The sequence below is a fragment of the Hemicordylus capensis genome, chromosome 6, assembly GCF_027244095.1.
Source record: "Hemicordylus capensis ecotype Gifberg chromosome 6, rHemCap1.1.pri, whole genome shotgun sequence".
Classification (NCBI taxonomy): domain Eukaryota; kingdom Metazoa; phylum Chordata; class Lepidosauria; order Squamata; family Cordylidae; genus Hemicordylus; species Hemicordylus capensis.
The window spans coordinates 165,198,084-165,216,742 of record NC_069662.1 but is presented as its reverse complement, the minus strand read 5'-3'; the positions used below and the strand labels follow the sequence as shown (position 1 = coordinate 165,216,742).

The window sequence follows — 18,659 nt, the reverse complement described above, 5'->3', positions numbered from 1 at the left end:
TGAGCATTTCCAGACAGCAGGCTTTACTGTGGGTTTACTGTGAGTTCAAATTTGACCCCGCCACAAACAATGCAAAAAGTTGATTTTTTTTTTTTTACCCTGACATAAATCGGGCTAGGCTCTAACATGTAATGAAAAACCCAATTGGTGTGTGAAGTGCTCCCCAATATCTTGCATGGACTTTGGCTTGAATCCAGCCGATGTACCCTCCATTCTGAGCTAAAAGCCCTGCCTGGAAATGCTTCCTGCGCCATAACAGTTCACCTCTGCAGCAATGGTGTCCAGGGGTGTAGGGCAGTATAGAGGCAGCTTCAAGTGCCCTGAAGCAGCCTTGTCTCTAGTCTGCTGAGCTTTGGCGCAGACAGCGGCACAGGGCAGGAGAAGCAGGCTGTCCAGGCCTGCTTGCCACCTGAGTCAGCACCATAGCTCCTCCCGCTTCGGTCCACAAGTGCCACAAACTACTGCTGTTTCAAGTTGGTCACCCATGCCCTACAGTGGCAGCCAGAGTTCTTTTCTTGGCTTTTGCATACAAAATTAAAAAGTAGATGTGGTAGGCTATAAAAACACAACAACTCTAATCCAGTGGGTCTCCTGTGCAGTATGTACATAGGCATCTACCTGAGCAGAGGCTTCATCCTGCCAATCCACGTTTCCCTCACCTCCTTCTGACTTGGTTCCGTAGTATCTATCTTGAGCTAAAATCTGGTTCTTATTCCACCAATCTTGCACTATTCTTCCTGTTTGTCCTAAAACCTTCATCTTCCATCCTGCTCCTGCCTGGGATTCCTGATTCTTTCTACCAGCCTTAAGTCCTCATCCTGCTGCAGTTCTATGACATCTGAAGATAAACCTTAATATATATATATATTTGTTGCCTGATTCATAACACACAAAATATGGTTACCATCTGGTACTGGTTTTTGGAGGGCACTCCCCCCATATATTCTATTTCTTTTATACCCCCCAGCAATCCCTCCATTTTTCATGGAAGAGCTAAAGAATGAACAAATTATGGAAGGAGGAACAGTAACACTATGCTGCAAGCTGAGCAAAGATGCTCCAGTAGTATGGAAGAAAGGACACAGCTTCCTTAAAGTGGGTGAAAAGTATGCAATGATACAGAAGGGGGCTACTGCTGAGCTGGTTATCCATCATGTAGAACTGCAGGACGCAGGAGATTATACCTGTGTTTGTGAGGACCAGAAGACAACAGCTGCTTTAACTGTGCATGGTAAAAAAAAATTCTTTTCTAGTGTCACTTCTGAAACTCCACAGTTTCAAGCAATAATTTGCTGTCTCGACCCTTTAACATTTCCCCTTATTTTTATATTTTGTTTGTATATTTTTAGTTTTTTATGGTTTCATTTCATTTTTATTTTTTGCACATGCACCCTTGCATTCTTTGCTCTCTCTAGGAATAGGACAAGACCAGCTAGGTCTTCTCCAAATTCCTCCCCACTCCAAACTCTAGTTACTGTGATGAGACCACTTGAAAGCTTACAGAAAACTGAGCTGAGAGCTTCATAGCAGCTTGAACAGCCAAAATTGAAATCAAATCCTAATCTCAAAGGATATTTGAATGAAATTTGTTCCTCGATATAGGTGTTGTCAATTTCATTCATAGATGTTCCACTATGATGTTCCTATTGTGCACATTTCTTTCACCTTGGTTTTCTGTTTTATTCTTCCTGTGGATTTCCCCTCATGTTTTTGAGACATACAGCAACCACTGGTGTTAAATGCTGATGGTTCTTCCATGTGTTATGCCCTCAGTCTTACCAGCCCTTTTCAAAGAGGAACTAATGGACCAGGAGGTCACTGAAGGTGAGGCTGCTACTCTTTGCTGTAAGCTGACTAAGGTGGCACCAGTTGACTGGAGAAAGGGGCAGCTGATTCTCAAACAGTGTGAGAAGTACACAATAAAACAGGAAGGCACCATTTCCATGCTGCTGATTCACAGTCCAGATGAAAAGGATGCTGGAGAGTATACCTGTGTATGTGGAGACCAGCATACCACGGCTGACTTAAGAGTTAATGGTAAATAATTCTTGAAAGATATTTTACATAGGCTCCTGAAAGGAACAATTTTGGAGACAGACTTCCTCATCTGTGTCTGCCTTCCCATATTTTGTCATCCTGCTTCTCCACCTCCCTTCCCTTTGAAATATGGTCTATGGTGAACTGGTAGCTGCATACGTGCAGGAAGACCCCCTTCATCATCTTCCTGATTTCATCAGATCCTCCCTCAAACTGCTTCTTTGGTGTCCTTCGCTTTGTCTTCTATGAGAGTCTTTCCCTGGCTACCTACAAACTCTCATATATATGTGATGCACTGGGTAATGCATTATTAGCAACATGTGTCTGCGTTAGTAACCATTTCTGCAGACCTAGGGTATACTACATGTCTGTTGGCATTTCAGGTTTGGTCATTTCAGGTTTCATAATAGGGTAGGAATTCATCCCCTTCCCCAAGTAAGCACTGGCTCCTGCAACTACCAAGCAGATGGAAATCAAGTGGAGCTAGCTTGCTTGAAGGAGTCCAGTGTTTGACAGTGCACTGATGGGAAATGCTGTTGCTAAGAGCATGGCCAGGAACGGAATGATTTGGTAACATGTACTGATTAAATAATGAATGACATAAGGTGAGGCAAAAGCTGCTACTTGCAGTGGTATGTCATAAGAATGTCCTTGCTGGATCAGACCAAAGTCCATCTAATCCAGCATTCCATTTCTAAGAGTGGCCAGCCGGATGCCTTTGGAAGCTCTTAGAAAGGTGATGGCCATCCTCTGTTCTTTATCCCCAGCATTTGGAATGCTGCTTCTGTTTGTGGAGATTTCATTTAGTGATCATAGCTATTGACATTCCTCCATGAGTGTGTCTAATCCAGGGGTTCTCAACCTTGAGTCCCCAAATGTTGTTGGACTACAACTCTCATCATCTCCATCCTCAGTGGATAAAGGCCATTGTGGCTGAGGATGATGAGAGTTGTAGTCCAAAAACATTTGGGGACCCAGGGCTAAGAAACCCTGGGCTGATCCTTCTTTAAAACCTCTGGTAGGTTCACAGCTCCATCAAGACACAGTTCCCCATAGCTTCTCTTCCCTTCTGGAACTTCCTTCCTCATTTACTATCTTCTTTGCTACATTTTCATTCCATCTCGAAATTCACCCCAATTCATAATTCTGTACTTGCATTCTGTATCATGCCTCCAGCTTTGCCTGTCCTTTTCAAACAAGAGATGCGCAGTCAAGAAGTCACAGAAGGTGACACAGTCACTCTGCGTTGTGAACTGACAAAGCCTGATGCCTTGGTGGAGTGGAGTAAGGAGCATGAAGTCCTCAGAGAAAGTGACAAGTGCTTCCTTAGGCAGGAGGGTCCATTGGTTGAGCTGGTGATCTCTGATGTTGACCTGAATGATGCTGGAGAATATATTTGCACCTGTGGAGGCCAGCAGACGACAGCCACTTTAACAGTCCAGGGTAATCAAATCGAATAAAAGCATATTGTGCAGACAACGTGGGTTGTTTATAGTCGGCTTACATTTGAATCTGAACACTATCATCCCTAAAGTACATTTTACATGGCTGTGTTCCTTTTCCTAGTCTTTCTGTTGTCTGTCTTCATTTCAAAAACGTGTCAATGTCCGTCTCTGGTTTGTTGATAAACTGCATGCAGAGATCAACTTTCATTGTTCTGTTGTGCCATCTCCCATTCAAGGCCAGGTGCCAATGCCTGCTGAAGTCAATGGAAGTTTTTCCACTGCAAACTAGCAAGCACTGGCTCAGACCTTAGTACAAGTTCCCAGCTGCATTTTCTGTCCCCCCGCCCCCGCATAGTCCCTCTGTGCCCTTCCTAGTATACCACCCTGCTGCCACTGTTGCATCTTCACGCACTTGTTTTGTGTTCTGCAGCCCTCCCACCACAATTCAAAATGGAACTGAAGGACGTGGGAGCCATGGAAAGCGGAACAGTCACGTTGCACTGCGAGCTCACCAAAGGCGCTCCAGTGCAGTGGATGAAGGAAGAAAAGACACTCGCAGAGAGCAACAAATACCGAATGAGACAGGAAGACACTGCTGCAGAGCTGGTGATCCATGATTTAGACATTCAGGATGCTGGGCGTTACACCTGTATATGTGGAGAGCAGAAAACAGCAGCTGTCTTAACTGTCAATGGTAAAATGTGTGAAATAAAGCCAGTCGGTGATTATATTGATCATTGAATAAGGGATATAACTAAGAGAACCAGAAGTGTTCTCTTAGAGAAGAACTGGTCTTGTGGTAACAAACATGACTTGTCCCCTTAGCTAAACAGGATCCACCCTGGTTGCCTATGAATGGGAGACTTGATGTGTAAGATATCCCCCTCCCTGGCAGCATCTCCAAGATAGGGCTGAGAGAGATTCCTGCCTGCAACCTTGGAGAACCCTCTGCAAGTCTGGGTAGACAATACTGAGCTAGGTGGACCGATAGTCGGACTCAGTATATGGCAGCTTCCTATGTTTCTAAATGTCTGCATGTGATAGGGCAGAAATACATATTTGAATTTGGTTCTCTAGGCTGGGTTGCGCACACATATGCATCTCTAGAGTTCTGTACGCTTGATTGATTTATTGTGGCATGCTTGCCAGCTGATTTTGTGGATTCCACTGGAGGGATGTGAAAGTTCTACTTGTGGCCTTTCACCTGGGATAGCTCACTTATAGGGATGTGCACGGAACCGGGTGTGTCTGTCTGCCTAAGGGAGGGGGAGGGTGCATTTACTCCTCCCTCCGCTTTCCCTCCACCAGTGTCCAGTTTTCTCAAAGTCCATCGGGGCGGCAGCATACCTCCCTGTTACCCCCTTTACCGGAAGTAACTGGAAGTACTCAATACGTTAATATAACCTCTTGTCTCTTGCCTGAACCATAGTCCCTTGCAATCCACCACAGTGAATGCCATGGGTTTACAGAGTGTGGAGAGATGCAAAGTAATAGTGATATAATATAAATATAAATATAAACATACATACATACATACATGTAATAGTCCCTCCTGGCTACCTGGAAAGTAGTAACTTGGGAAATGGAAAACTAGGTGTCTTCCATGGATATTTGGGACTGTCTTCATTCCTTTCCACAAGGATGTTTCACATTGCTGTAACTTTGATAATATTGTCTTGAAGAAAATATGTCACGGTTGATCTGCTTCTCCATTGTTGCTAACTCTGGTTCGTTTGCCTTGTTTGGATTGTCAAATGACAATTTGTCCCACAGCATGAAGGCTCCTGAGTTTCGCCTTCCTGGAATGGTTTGTAGGTTCCCCTCCTTGCGTATGAGCACTTAGTCAGCCTCCTGCCTTAATCAACTTTTCTTGACTTTGCAGCCCTCCAGCCTGAATTTAAGCAAAGGCTGAAGAACGAGAAAGCTGAAGCCGGTGGAAGAGCCCACTTTCGTTGTGAGGTCACAGTGGTTAAGGCACCAGTGGAGTGGAGGAAAGATGGCGTGGTGCTTCATGCTGGTTCCAAATACGAAATGAAACAGGAAGGTACCAGCCGGGAGCTACTTATTCACAGCCTGGAGGCTAAAGACAGTGGAGAATATTCTTGCATCACTGGGGATCAAACTACATCTGCAACGCTAACGGTGAAGGGTAAGAGGCATATGGTGCAGAGCTGCTCTATACTGATTCCAAATGTCGCTTCCTAGAGATCATCCCCAAAGTGCTGAGGGCTTTTCCAAGTACTCCTAAAATCTCAATTTGGCATCTCTCCCTGCTTTCCCCTCCTCCCTCTCCCCCAAGGCATAAAAACTTACCTGGGGAAGAGGGAGGCTGTGGCATGCCTTCCCATCCAAATACAGAGCAACTTTACCCACCAGGGACTTAGTCAAGTTTCCAGCTGGAAAAGGTGCTCTATGGAGCCCGGCTGCAGCCACCCTCCCTAAAGTAGGAGTGTCAACGGAATCAAGGTAGCACGTGCCCCTTTTACTGGTTCAAATTTTGTGTTCAATGTTACTTTGCAATATCCTGGGGGTAGAATAGAGTGGAATTGTGTGTGAGTGTATATTCTAAGCAGAGATAAACGGAATTCTGTGCAAATTACTTATATCAAGCAAATTTACATACTTCTCATTGCTTCTGCTAGTCATGGGGAGGGGCTATGCAAAGCCTCCCCCCCCCACTATTTGGAGTTCCTTTCTCAGTTTCTTTCCGGCTTTGGTGATTTTTCCCCAGGTGTTGCCCCCACATATTCAAGCCCATCGGTGCACCATAAAGGCTAGAAACTAGCTTAAACTTAATACATCTAAGCTGAGGTGTTTCGGATGTTGAATTCTGTTTTAAGTATAAAATTCTGTGATCCTGTATAAACTGAACAAAGCAGCTCAAATTGCAGTAAGTCACATGATGAACATTTGCTCCTTGACTTTCTTCCTTCCTGTTGCTGATGGACATTGTGGTGGTGCTTTCAGAACTTGACATCACCATCATCAGGGGCCTGAAGAACGCCGAGGTGTTTGAAGATGAAGATGTGACCTTCGAGTGTAAAGTTTCTCACGAGAATGCAAAGGACGTGGAGTGGAAGCTGCAGGATGCCTCCCTCCAGAGCAATGAGATGAATGAGATCTCTGTCGAGCAAGGAAAGGTCCACACGTTGAGGCTGAGGAAGGTCACCCAGCAGGATTCTGGGACCATTACTTTCCGTGTTGGACCATACACCTCCACGGCACAGCTCAAAGTGAAAGGTAATGAGCAAAATCAGTCACCCTCAGAGGTTTAGTTCAAGTGCACATGACAGTCTGCTAGTGTCTCGGAAAACTTCTTCAGTTTCTGAACAGCCGGATCAAGATCTGCTCCCTACTCCTACCCAGAAGCGATTGAAAGTCATTGCGCACCAGTTGCACACTACACCGTCAGGGCTGCTTTTCAAATTGGGCAGCAGCCCTGGCACACCTTCAGTGGAGCACTGCACATCATGTAGTCCACCTAGGTTATGTTTTGAACCCTTCTTTCTGATGGAAAAAATACCCCCACCCCCGCAACTTCATCATGATTGGCTTCCAGCTGCCCTGGGACTTTTTGTGGAGGCATGGGATATACATCTTTTAAACAAATAAGTAATACTGAGCGACAGAAGATCTCATTCCAACATGAAGAAAGCTGGTCTTGTGGTAGCCAGCATGACTTGTCCCCTTAGCTAAGCAGGGTACACCCTGATTGCATATGAATGAGAGACTAGAAATGTGAGCACTGTAAGATATTCCCCTTAGGGCAGGCCTGTTCAACTTAGGCCCTCCTACAACTCCCATAATTCCCAGCGACAGTGGCCAATAGCCAAGGATTATGGGAGTTGTAGGCCAACATCTGTAGAAGGGCCGAAGTTGAGCAGCCCTGCCTTAGGGGATGGAGCCGCTCTGGGAAGAGCATCTAGGTTCCAAGTTGCCTCCCTGGTAGCATCTCCAAGATAGGCCTGAGAGAGACTGCTGCCTGCAACCTTGGAGAAACTGCTGCCAGTCTGTGAAGACAGTACTGACCTAGATGGACCAGAGGTCTGACTCAGTATGTGGAAGCTTCCTATGTTCCTATATTAAGTTCTGTATTGCTACTAAATGACTATTATATCCTGAATTTGCAAGATGCACCATATGTATGCAAAATCTTCCTTTCTACTAGAGTCTGGGACCTACTGCGTGAGGTAGATGTGCTACTTGGACTAATGTATCAGCTTGTTCCTTCAAGTTTTTTTTTTTTTAATTATCCACGTTTATATTTTCAGCCCCACTTCCCACCTTTAAGGAAGAACTAGTTAACAAGGAGCTTCAGGAGGACAGTACAGCTATCCTGAAATGCGAAATCTCCCAGCCCAACATTTCAGCAACATGGAAGAAAGGTGCCCAGGTGATTTCTCCAAGCTCCAAATACGAAATCAAGCAAGAAGGAACAATACATACCTTAAAGATTTATAATTTAAAAACAGAGGACTCTGGTAAATACAGCTGTGACATCGGGCATCAGAAAACCACAGCAACCTTATCAGTTGAAGGTAGGACTTATGCTGAGCATCTTTTCTACAGTCATGATCCTTTAAATCTTCCTCCTTAAATGTCTTAGTCTGCACTAAAAGGTCTCTATTGTTGTCTTCCTCTAGTGGCTCTTTAGGTCTATGCAGATGGGGACCTCTCCATACGTCTTGTGGTGCCTGTCTGTAACTTGGGGAGCAGGGCCCTCTTGTTTCCCCCAGTTCAGTAGTATGGCACCATAGCCCTAGACAGACAGGTGGTGTATTATGGTCATAGACTAGCACAAAAGAAAATCACAGCACAATTAAGTTGATATATATCATAATACATACAATGATATCCCAGTTTTTAAAAGGCAAAGGTTCAGCAACTATTATTGTCATCCCAGAAACTTGTTAGAATATGTGATCCGTTCTTTTCTGGTAGTACAAGCAATAAAGCAAAATTTTGCAACCTTGATAGTAATACTCCAATGGGGGAAAGAAACCTAAAACTTATCTAATCCTCCTGGTAATTTCATCAAAATTGGGGAAGAGCATGTATCTCTATAAAATTATAGAGAATCTCTATAAGCAGCAGACTCTGCAGCAACTGCTGTGATATCCAGTAAGAAGACAGAGCCATCCAAGCAAACTATCCTATCCTGTTCATTTGGATGGAGGCTTGCACAATCCCATATGGGTTCTGATGTGCTTGAAAATCCCATAAGGTAGCAGCACTGGACATCTGGAGGGCCTCTGTCCCTCTATGTTGTGCTTGCTTTTATTTATTTTATTTTATTTTATTTGTTAAATTTGTCCACCGCCCTAAACTTTTGTCTCTGACTTTTATCTCATATTGTTGTTAAACATACAACCGGTTAAAACATACACAAAAATCTTAAAACAATTAAGGCGATCTAAAAATTAAAAACAGGTTAAAACTTAAAACTTTAAAAAGATTAAAAAGCTTGGCTGAAGAGGTGGGTTTGCAAATGCTTTTTAAAAATTGTCAGAGATGGGGAGGATCGTATTTCAGTAGGGAGTGCATTGCACAGTCTCGGGGCAGCATCCGAGAAGGCCCGTCCCTGTGTGGCAACTAGCCGAACTGGCGGCAAATGGAGACGGACCTCTCCAGACGACCTCAATGGGCGGTGGGGCTCATAATGAAGAAGACGCTCTCTTAAATACCCAGGGCCGAAGCTGTTTAGGGCTTTATAGGTTATAACCAGCACTTTGTATTTTGCTGGGAAACATTTTGGCAGCCAGTGTAGTTCTATCAAGAAAGGAGTAATGTGGCCTCTCCGAGATGACCCAGAGACCAACCTGGCTGCTGCATTCTGTACCAACTGGAGTTTCTGGACTACATACAAAGGCAGCCCCACATAGAGTGCATTGCAGAAGTCAGGTCTGGAGGTTACCAACATATGTACCACTGTTTTGAGGTTATTCATCTCAAGAAACAGGCACAGCTGGCATATCAGCCAAAGTTCATAGAAAGTCCCTCTGGCCACCACCTCAACCTGGGATACCAGGGAGAGGTATGGATCCAGAAGCACTCCTGGACTGCATACTTGTTCCTTTTGGGGAAGTGTGACCCCATCTAGAACAGGCAGATCAAAATCGTCTCTGGATTTCTGACCCCGCACAATAAGTGCCTCCATCTTACCTGGATTCAGCCTCAGTTTATTCTCCCTCATCCAGCCCATTACTGCTTCCATAGAGAGACTTCTTTGACACTTACAAGCTGCTGCCATGTTTGGGTCTGGAGACGCCCATTTATTTTGCAGTGCCAATGGCAGCTGCTGCTGTACTGATGTTGGGCATCCAGTGCAAAGGCATGTTATATCCACACCCTGAGAGATGTAGCCCCACTTCTCCAGCAGCGGAGAAGAACTACAGGATGATGAGCTGTGCAAATGTAATGCCTGTTTCTCAGCTGCTGGGGTCAAGGACATCTCTATGGGTTATCCCCTCTCACAAACTCCAAGGCAGGGCAGTTTGGATTAGCTAGAAAGAAAATATAAGCCTACTCGAGCCAGAGGGGGATATCCCCTCCCCAGTTCTTTCTGTCCGCCGAAGTTCCAGGCAGCTCCAAATTCTTCTCCGGAATCTTTTTCTATTCAGAGTATTTTCTTTATTTTCTCTACCCTTAACTGACTCTTTCTCAGCCCCTTTCTCAGTCTTAACCTTTTTTTTTAAAAGCCCTCTCTCAGCTTTCCAATCTTTCTTCCTGTCTCTCTCTTGTCCTCCCACCTCCTGCCATGGAGCGCACAGAAGGATATAAGATGGTTCTGCTGCCGAAGGGGAAGGGAAAATCAGCTTCCCAATGCCTACCAGATTCCCTGGCTTGCCTCCTCCACAAGCATTGGTACCGGCCACTCTAACGCCACCCGGTCCAAATGCTGACGAGGCCACTGCAAATTTCCCGCCCTCGGGCTGTGTCCCAGAGCACCCCAGGAAGAGGCAGCGAGGAAGGAAGCGGAGAGTCTGCAGGAGCGCCATTGCTCCTTATGGACGAGCTGAAAAGGGCGGTGGCGGTTCCTCTTGCCAAGCCTCTGGCCACGGGAGCAGAGCGGTGAGCCGGGGGAATGTCGGAGGTAATAGTGGTGGCTGCAGGAGGCCCTGAAAAGGCGCAAGCAGAGAGAAATGGGGCCAATAAATGAGAGGTGCCTCAGCAGCCAGTTTTTCCAAAAACCGCACCACCACCACCAGCAGAAGGGGCAGATCGGAACTGGAACCTGGACCAAGAACACACAAAGAAGCTGGTGAGATCTCTCCTTTTTGTGGTCAGCCCCCACCCCACCGGCGGGTCCCTCAGAGCCAAATCCCAACCTGTCCAAGACAGTTCCCCGGGAGTGGCAGGCCATAGTGGATACTATTCAGCAGATCAGACCCTTTAAAAAGAGTAAAAAATCAAGGAAACACAAGAGGGTCTCTTCAGCTGAGGACACATCCTCTTCTGATTCATCCAGCCCATCCCCCCCCCCCAAAAAAGCCAAGAAAAAGAGGAAACAGATCACTGGTTCACATTCTAATAAAAGTAAAAAAAATCTATCTTCAAAATGTAAGCATAATGATCAGCATTCCTCAGACTTTTCGGGCCCTGATTCTGGGGATCCAGGCAATCAGAACCCAAGGCCATTGGACCGAGATAAGCTTAAAGCCACACCAACCCCTGTGATTGACTTGGAGGCTGACCCTGAAGGGAAGCCAGATGGGGCAGATGGTGGTAATCAGGACCCTGACATTGTTCCAGATAAGGAGGAAGGGGAATGGTGCGGGGCAGGGGGAGGATCCAGACCAGGGCAGTGTCTCACACCACCTTTTTGTGTCTGAGGACTATAATCCTCTTATGATGAGAGTGTTAGCCACCGTGGTCTGCAATCGAAAGTAGCTTCAGAGGCTGCTCAATCAGCTAAGGGGGACCTCATATTCCCTAAGGCAAGACTCAAGGGTGTGTTATTGCCAATGTCTGTGGTCTTCACTGAAGCAGTAAAACAGGAAGGGCCACTAGCAGCAATCAATAGGAAGCCGATGGCTATTGCAAACCAATATTACTCTTTCCAGCAGGAACCAGCGGAGTTACTAAAATCGCCAAACATACAATTAATATCTGGCTCTTTGGTGCCAAGGGATGGAGAGGTCACCCTTAAGGATCCCTCAGATGAAAAATTTGCACTGAGAGGAGTGCACAATAATTCCTCCATAGCTATCTGTTCCTCAACAGCAGCTTCCATGGTAGCCAGGGCAGCTTTATTGTGGGTAGACGATTTACTTAATGATCCACCGGCTGACACTGTAAAAACGAAACAGCAGCTGGTCAAGATTCAAAAGTCCAAGGCCTTTGTTGCAGATGCCAATTTAGACTCTCTTAGATTTTCGTTCAGAGCATCTGCAGCTTCTGTAGTGGGCAGATGGCACCTGTGGCTTAAGAGCTGGCAGGTGGACTCCACCTCTAGAAATAACCTGACTGCTGTACCTTATGACAGCACAAAGCATTTTGGTGATTCCACTCTGAAAAACATTTTAGTTGAAACAAAGGATAAGTGAAAGACGATGCTATCTGCAAGCCCGATAAGCTGAGTTTCAAAAAACCTTTTCAGCCCTTTCGGAATTTCCGGCCCTCCTTCAGGGGCCAGGATAGGGATCCCAGAGCACAATGGGGATCCTGAAATCACCAGTGTTTCCCTTCCAGGAGCTTTGGCAATACCAGACAATCCTTCAACCAAACCAAGCAGCAGCTATGACTCGGGACTCTCCAGGCTGGGGGGGCCACCTGTCGGAGTTCTTCCATGCATGGGAGGCTTCCGTAACAGACAAGTGGGTCCTCAACATAGTTCAGAAGGGGTACAAGATAGAATTGGATGCCCTGCCTTCCCATAGGTTCCTTCCAACTCCCCTCACTCCTCTACAAAACACATTGAACTAAAAAAAGGCCATCCGAAATCTGGTGGACATAGGAGTGGTGGAAACGGTGCCTCACTGCCAGGAAGGGGCATTTATTGTATCTTGTTCACCGTCCCCCAAAAGGATGGGATAAAAGAAAGGGCTGTACTAGTATTTAAACAGATGGGTCAAATGGGGAAAATTCCGGATGGAATCACTCCGATCAGTGGCAGAAGCGCTGCACCTCCTAGACTTCCTATCCTCAATAGACCTGAAGGAGGTGTACTTACATGTACTGATTCATCGCAGCAGCATCCACCTTCTCAGGTTCAAGTATGCCAGAAAGCATTACCAATATGACGCCCTTCCATTTGGACTATCATTGGCCCCTCGGGTCTTTACAAAAGTACTGGCACTGCTGATGGCCTTTCTCTGCCTTCAGGAAATTTGGATATTTGTATTTTTGGATGACCTTTTGATCCAGTCACATTCAAGAATGACAGCGGAAAGCAACCTGCAAATGACACTTTGAACACTACAGGAAAACAGTTTCCTCATAAACCTTGCAAAAAGTCAAATGGTCCCATCTCACAGGCTTCAGCATTTGGGGGTGGTGATCGATACCATGCAAGATCGACTGTTTCTTTCTCAGGACAGGTTCCAGACTATCTCAACAGAGATAAGGGTGGCGCTTCCAGCTCCTGCAGTTCTTCTGCTGACACTTGCAAGGATCTTGGACCTGATGGTGGTGACCTTGGAGGCTGTTTCCTGGGCAAGGTTCCACCTGAGAGAGCTGCAATGGTTCCTCCTTCCACATCAGACGGCCATCGCCAGGAAGTGATGCTTGCTGTTATGCCTACCTCACCAGCTCCATCGCTCAATGCAGTGGTGGTTGATACCACAAAGCCTATTGCTGGGCAAGCAGTTCTTGGACCCTCAAAAGGTGATAGTCACAAAAGATGCCAGCATCAGGGGATGGGGTGCACACTGCTAAAAACTCTCAGCACAAGGTGGTCAGAGCAGGGAGAAGATCTGCAGCATCAATTGGCTGGAGCTGAGGGCCATCCACTTGGCATTGAGAGCATTTAAACATCCGTTATGGGATGCTCACATTCTGATAGACAGACAACACGACTGCCAAAGCTCATGTGAACTGGCAAGGCAGAACAAGATCCAAATCCCTGCACATGGAAGAGGTCCTGTTGTTGATTTGGGCGGAGAGTCATCTGATGTCCATATCGGCACATGATGTCAAGGGGGATCTCAATCACCTGGCAGACTGGCTGAGCTGGGAGGACTTGATGCCTGGAGAGTGGTCCCTAAACCAAGAGGTCTTCCTACAATTGACTCAGACATGGGGAATGCCATTTATGGACTTGTTCGCAACTCCTCAGAACACACAGCTTCAAAGATTCATGTTCTGGTTCCCTTGCAGGGTCATGGAGGATGTAGATGCACTGTCAGCACCATGGCCAAAAGGACTTCTTTTTGTGTTTCCACTAAGTTCTCTGCTAGTATGTTGAGAAGGATATGTTTTCTACGGGCAAGTGTAATTTTAGCGGTTCCATTTTGGCCCAGAAGGCTGTGGTTCACAGAGTTACTGTATCTGTCGACAACAGAACCGTGTTTCCTGCTGGTAACAGACTTACTCATGCAGAGCCTGGTGCAACATCTCAACCCAGGCTGGTTGTGGCTTGCCGCATGGAAACTGAGAGGTGAATAATTGAGTCAGCAGGGTTATTCAGATAGGGTGTTGAATACTATCTTGGCATCATGTAGGTAATCAACAAATCAGATTTACCAGTGTATGTGGAGAGCTTTTTTAAGATGGGCAGCACACCATTCAGTTCTGCAGGGTGAAGCATTGATACATCATATCCTGTAGTTCCTTCAGGAAGGCTTAGAGAAGGGCCTGAAGCCAAACACACCTAAGAGGCAAGCAGCTTCAATAGTAGGCCTCATTTCAGGCATTTCGGCAAAGTCTGTGCATGCACATCCTCACCTAAAGAGGTTTATCCGAGGGGCCATCCTTGTTTTTCCACCAACAATACACTGCTTTCCCACTTGGAGTTTACATACAGCGCTGAAGGCATGACGGTCTCCACATTTTGAACCTTTAAAATCCATTCTGATACAAATTTTGTCTTTTAAATTGGCTTTTCTGATAGCGGTTACATCTGAGAGAAGGGTGTTGGAATTACAGGCCCTTTCTATTCATAAATCATTTTGTATATTCCAACAAGAATCTGTACACCTTATCCTGGATCCCTTTGTATGTACTAAGGTGGCTTCTTCATTTCATCAGTCACAGGACATCTTTCTCCCTTCTTTTTGTCCACATCCCACAAACTTGATGGAGAAAAGATGGCACATGTTGGATGTGTGTTGTTGCATTAAGAGACATATAAAGAGGTCCACATCTTTCAGAACCACGGAATCACTGTTTGTGTCCTTCCTTCCTGGTACCATGGGAAGAGCAGTTACTTCATCGACCATCGCATGATGGATTAGGGCCTGCATAGCGCTGGCTTTTGAGACGCAACATCTCCGTTCTCCAAACATTTGCGCTCATTCTACAAGATTGGCAGCTGCTTTTCCCACAAATGCCCCAGTTCAAGAAATCTGCAAGGCAGCAACGTGGAAGCTACCTTCAACCTTTACCAGGCATTATAAAATGGACACTTATGCCTCAGCACAAGCAGCCTTCGGAAGAAGAGTGTTGCAGCAGGTGATTTCCCAGGACCAGACAGGGGTGCTCCCTCCCTAGGTGACGAAAAGCAGTGGCATGTCCCATAGAGATGTCCTTGACCCCAGCAACTGAGAACGGAGCATTGGTTCACTTACCGTAAAGGCTTCTTCTGGTTTCTGAAGTCAAGGACATTTAGGCCCACCCGGCTTGGCGCACTTGTCTATTTCTGGGAGACCACTTTCTCAGCAGTCTTTTCTATGTATTGCAGCAAAAGATGACCAAAGCCTCACATATACTGGGGAGCAGAATGCAGATTTTTCCTGATGGACATTTCTATAGCACTTCAAGTTCACAGTGTTTGTTCGTGTTATTCCTTGCTGTTTTGTTAGGTTGACTCTCTGTGTTGTTTTTTGCCTTCTGGTGTGTCAATTTGTCATTACACCTTTTGTAGCTTGGCCTGAAAGAACTGGGGTGGGGCTATCCCCCTCTGGCTCAAGTAGGCGTGTATTTTCTTTCTAGCTAGTCAAAACTGTCCTGCCTTGGAGCTTGTGAGGGGGATAACCCATAGAGATGTCCTTGACTCCAGCAACCATAAGAAGCCTTCATGGTAAGTGAACCAATGCTCCGTTCTGTGACATAGTGGAATGCAGCACAAGTGAAAGGAGGGGCAGAGAATGTTAGAACAAGAGGAGAAAAAATCAGTTGGAGCAGGGAGAGACCCTGAGGAGAAGATGCTGAAGATGAGAAGGAGCAGAATGAAGGTACTGAAAGAGGAAAAGGTGGATAGACAAGACATAAGAAAGTAGGGGGAGATTAACACTAACAGGTAGATGTTGGAGCTCCAACAGGAATGTCTGTTCAACCTAGTGATAGTTAGCTACAATTGCCATGTAGCCAACAGTGGTTTGAGGTCAGTCTTTTGTGGAGGCTCTTTGGTGGTTGGTTTTTTGTTTTCTGTTTTGCTTTTCTGTTCAAAATTGTTAACTAATTGATTTCATTAAGTCTTTTTAAATGCATTAGATTTTTTAAAAGTTCATATCCACTAGACTCTAGAGCAGGGCTTCTCAAACTTGGGTCCCCAGTTGTTCTTGGACTACAACTCCCATCAAAGGTTTATGAGAACAGAGATGTAGTCCAACAACATCTGGAGACCCAGGCTTGAGAGGCCTGCTGCAGAGCGATTGCCGCTCTGCCTCTCCTCAGCTGTGATTGAGAACTAGTACAGTTGCGCCATCCTCTCATTATTACCTCCTCATTCCCATATGACTCTCAGCTACTCCAGCCCTTTTTGAAGTCCTGCTAGAGAACCAAGAAGTTGAGGAAGGTGCAGTGGTCACCCTCCTTGCCCACCTCTCCAAGCCTAATGTCCCTGTGAAGTGGAGTAAAGGCTCAGCCAAGCTGCGAGCCAGCAACAAGTATGAGATGAGACAAAAGGGCTCTGCAGTTGAGCTTCTCATTCATGATGCACTGCCTGAGGACTCTGGAGACTACACCTGCGACTCTGGGGACCATCAGACCACGGCATCTTTGTTGGTCAAAGGTAAGCAGAGGGCACCTTTTGTTCACCTTGGCCACTAGCACTGTCTTTTCAAATGGAAGTAACTGTGCCCCTCTCCAGTAAGGACATCATGGGGGGCAGGGGGGTCCTGCTGTGCATCCCTTTATTTCCTGTGTGAGAACCACAAAGCCAAAGGAGTTGGGTTTCTAGGTGGTGACGTCCACTCCTCCTGTGGAACTCTCTGCTCAGGGAAGCTTACTGGCTTGTATGTTAACTCGGTTTCAGCTGGCAAGCTAGCTTTTTTTTTTTTTTTAAGGTACAGACATTTCCATGACAGGGAGGGATCCAATTCTGAACTGCTGCTGTTTCTATGTTCATATTGCTTAACAGTGCATGCCTGTGATTTTTAATGTTAGGGTTATTTGTTAAATATTGCTTGCACATCACTTTTTGTATTTTGTTAAATAGAGAAGTGACCAACACATTTACAAATAAGTAAAACAGGAATCTACTAGAGGTCTACAGCCAATATTTTCACTTGTACATTTCAATGCATATGATATAATGTACATTTCAATTGAATGTATATAATCATTATATAATAATAAGTTGTTCTAGTAAGAACTAATCAGCCTACCTTCCTTTAACTGTTGCTATATCTGGACTAAATTGGGTGCAAATTGAGGTCCACAAGTTAGATCTCTTGTACCTCAAACGTTCATGTGTCCACCATCTTGGATCAGGGTGGATGTCATCATTACAAACGGCACCATTGAGGTGTCCCTGTGTGTCATTCACTATAGCTGTTCCAAATTTGGTTCAAATTGGTTAAGACAATCCTCAGGTTAGTGCACTTTTGCCTCAAAAGTTTATGCATCTGCCATCTTGGCTCGGGATGGGTGACATCATCACAAATTACAGCATTGGGGCATCCCTATGTGTCCATTCAGCTGTAGCAAATTTGGTTCTAATTGGTTAGACTGTCCATAAGTTAGTGCACTTGCACCTCCAAAATTTACGTATCCACCATCTTGGATGACATTGTCACAATCTTCACCGTTAAGGTGTCCCTATGTCTCCCTACAGCTGCAGCAAATTTGGTTCAAAACAGTTAAGCGGTTCACAAGTTAGCCCACTTGCACCTCAGAAGTTTGTGTCTTCCATCTTGAATTGGCGTGGATGACATCATCACAAGCTATGCCATTGAGGTGTCCGTGTGTGTCATTCACTGCAACTGTACCCAATCTGGTTCAAATAGGTTAGTCAGTCCACAAATTAGCCTGCTTGTGCCTCAGATGTTCATGTAGCCACCATCTTGAATTGGAGTGAATAACATCATCACACATGGCGCCATTTGGGCATCCCTATGTGTCCCTACATCTGTATCAAATTTGGTTAGGCTTGTTCACAAGTTAGCCCACTTGCACCTCAAAGGTTTACATGTCTGCCATCTTGGATCGGGGTGGATGACATCATCACAAACTATACCATTGAGGTGTCCCTATGTGCCACTCACTGCAGCTGTACCTAATTTGGTTTAAATTGGTTTGACAGTCCACAAATTAGCTTGCTATCGCCTCAGATGTTCACGTGGCCGCCATCTTGGATTGGAGTGGTTGACATCACCACTCAGCACACCTTTTGGGCATCCCGATGTGTCCTTACATCAGTAGTAAATTTGGTTCAAATTGGTTAGAGGGTTCACAAGTTAGCGCACTTGTGCCAACAGGCGTTGCGAAGTTGATAAGGGGACACACACACAATGCTGGGTGATCTCATAGGAACATAAGAACAGCCCTGCTGGATCAGGCCCAATGCCCATCTAGTCCATCTAGTTGTGTGAAAAAGTACTTCCGTTTGCTGGTCCTAGATTTCCTGGCAATCAATTTCATGGGATGACCCCTGGTTCTAGTGTTATGGGAGATAAGAACATAAGAACAGCCCTAAGAACATAAGCCTACTGGAAAGTAGGCTAATAATGATATAATCAGCAGACTGTGAGGAATCTTTTCCTTTCCTGTCCCCTCATTCCTGGTAGACGTTATTGCATCTTCTCATCTTTCTCTCCCATCTTTTGTCTCGTCTTTCTCTGTCTTGTGCACATGCTT

The 18,659-nt window shown here is 45.6% G+C and overlaps 1 protein-coding gene across 22 annotated transcripts in view; it reads left to right on the top strand.

Annotated features, from left to right (window-relative positions):
* Positions 1-18,659, top strand: part of OBSCN (obscurin, cytoskeletal calmodulin and titin-interacting RhoGEF) — a 287,341-nt gene that overhangs the window by 121,143 nt on the left and 147,539 nt on the right. For 16 of the 22 annotated variants that reach the window (XR_008309945.1, XM_053262303.1, XM_053262302.1 and 13 more), the window contains 8 exons: positions 968-1,231; positions 1,774-2,037; positions 3,214-3,480; positions 3,913-4,176; positions 5,365-5,631; positions 6,450-6,722; positions 7,754-8,020; positions 16,327-16,593. Coding sequence is in view for 21 of the 22 variants with exons in the window: in XM_053262303.1 (XP_053118278.1) it covers positions 968-1,231; positions 1,774-2,037; positions 3,214-3,480; positions 3,913-4,176; positions 5,365-5,631; positions 6,450-6,722; positions 7,754-8,020; positions 16,327-16,593 (2,133 nt within the window). In the remaining variant the exon portion in view is untranslated. The remainder of the gene's footprint in view (positions 1-967; positions 1,232-1,773; positions 2,038-3,213; positions 3,481-3,912; positions 4,177-5,364; positions 5,632-6,449; positions 6,723-7,753; positions 8,021-16,326; positions 16,594-18,659) is intronic. The other 6 variants (XM_053262319.1, XM_053262318.1, XM_053262316.1 and 3 more) reach the window with 3 other exon arrangements.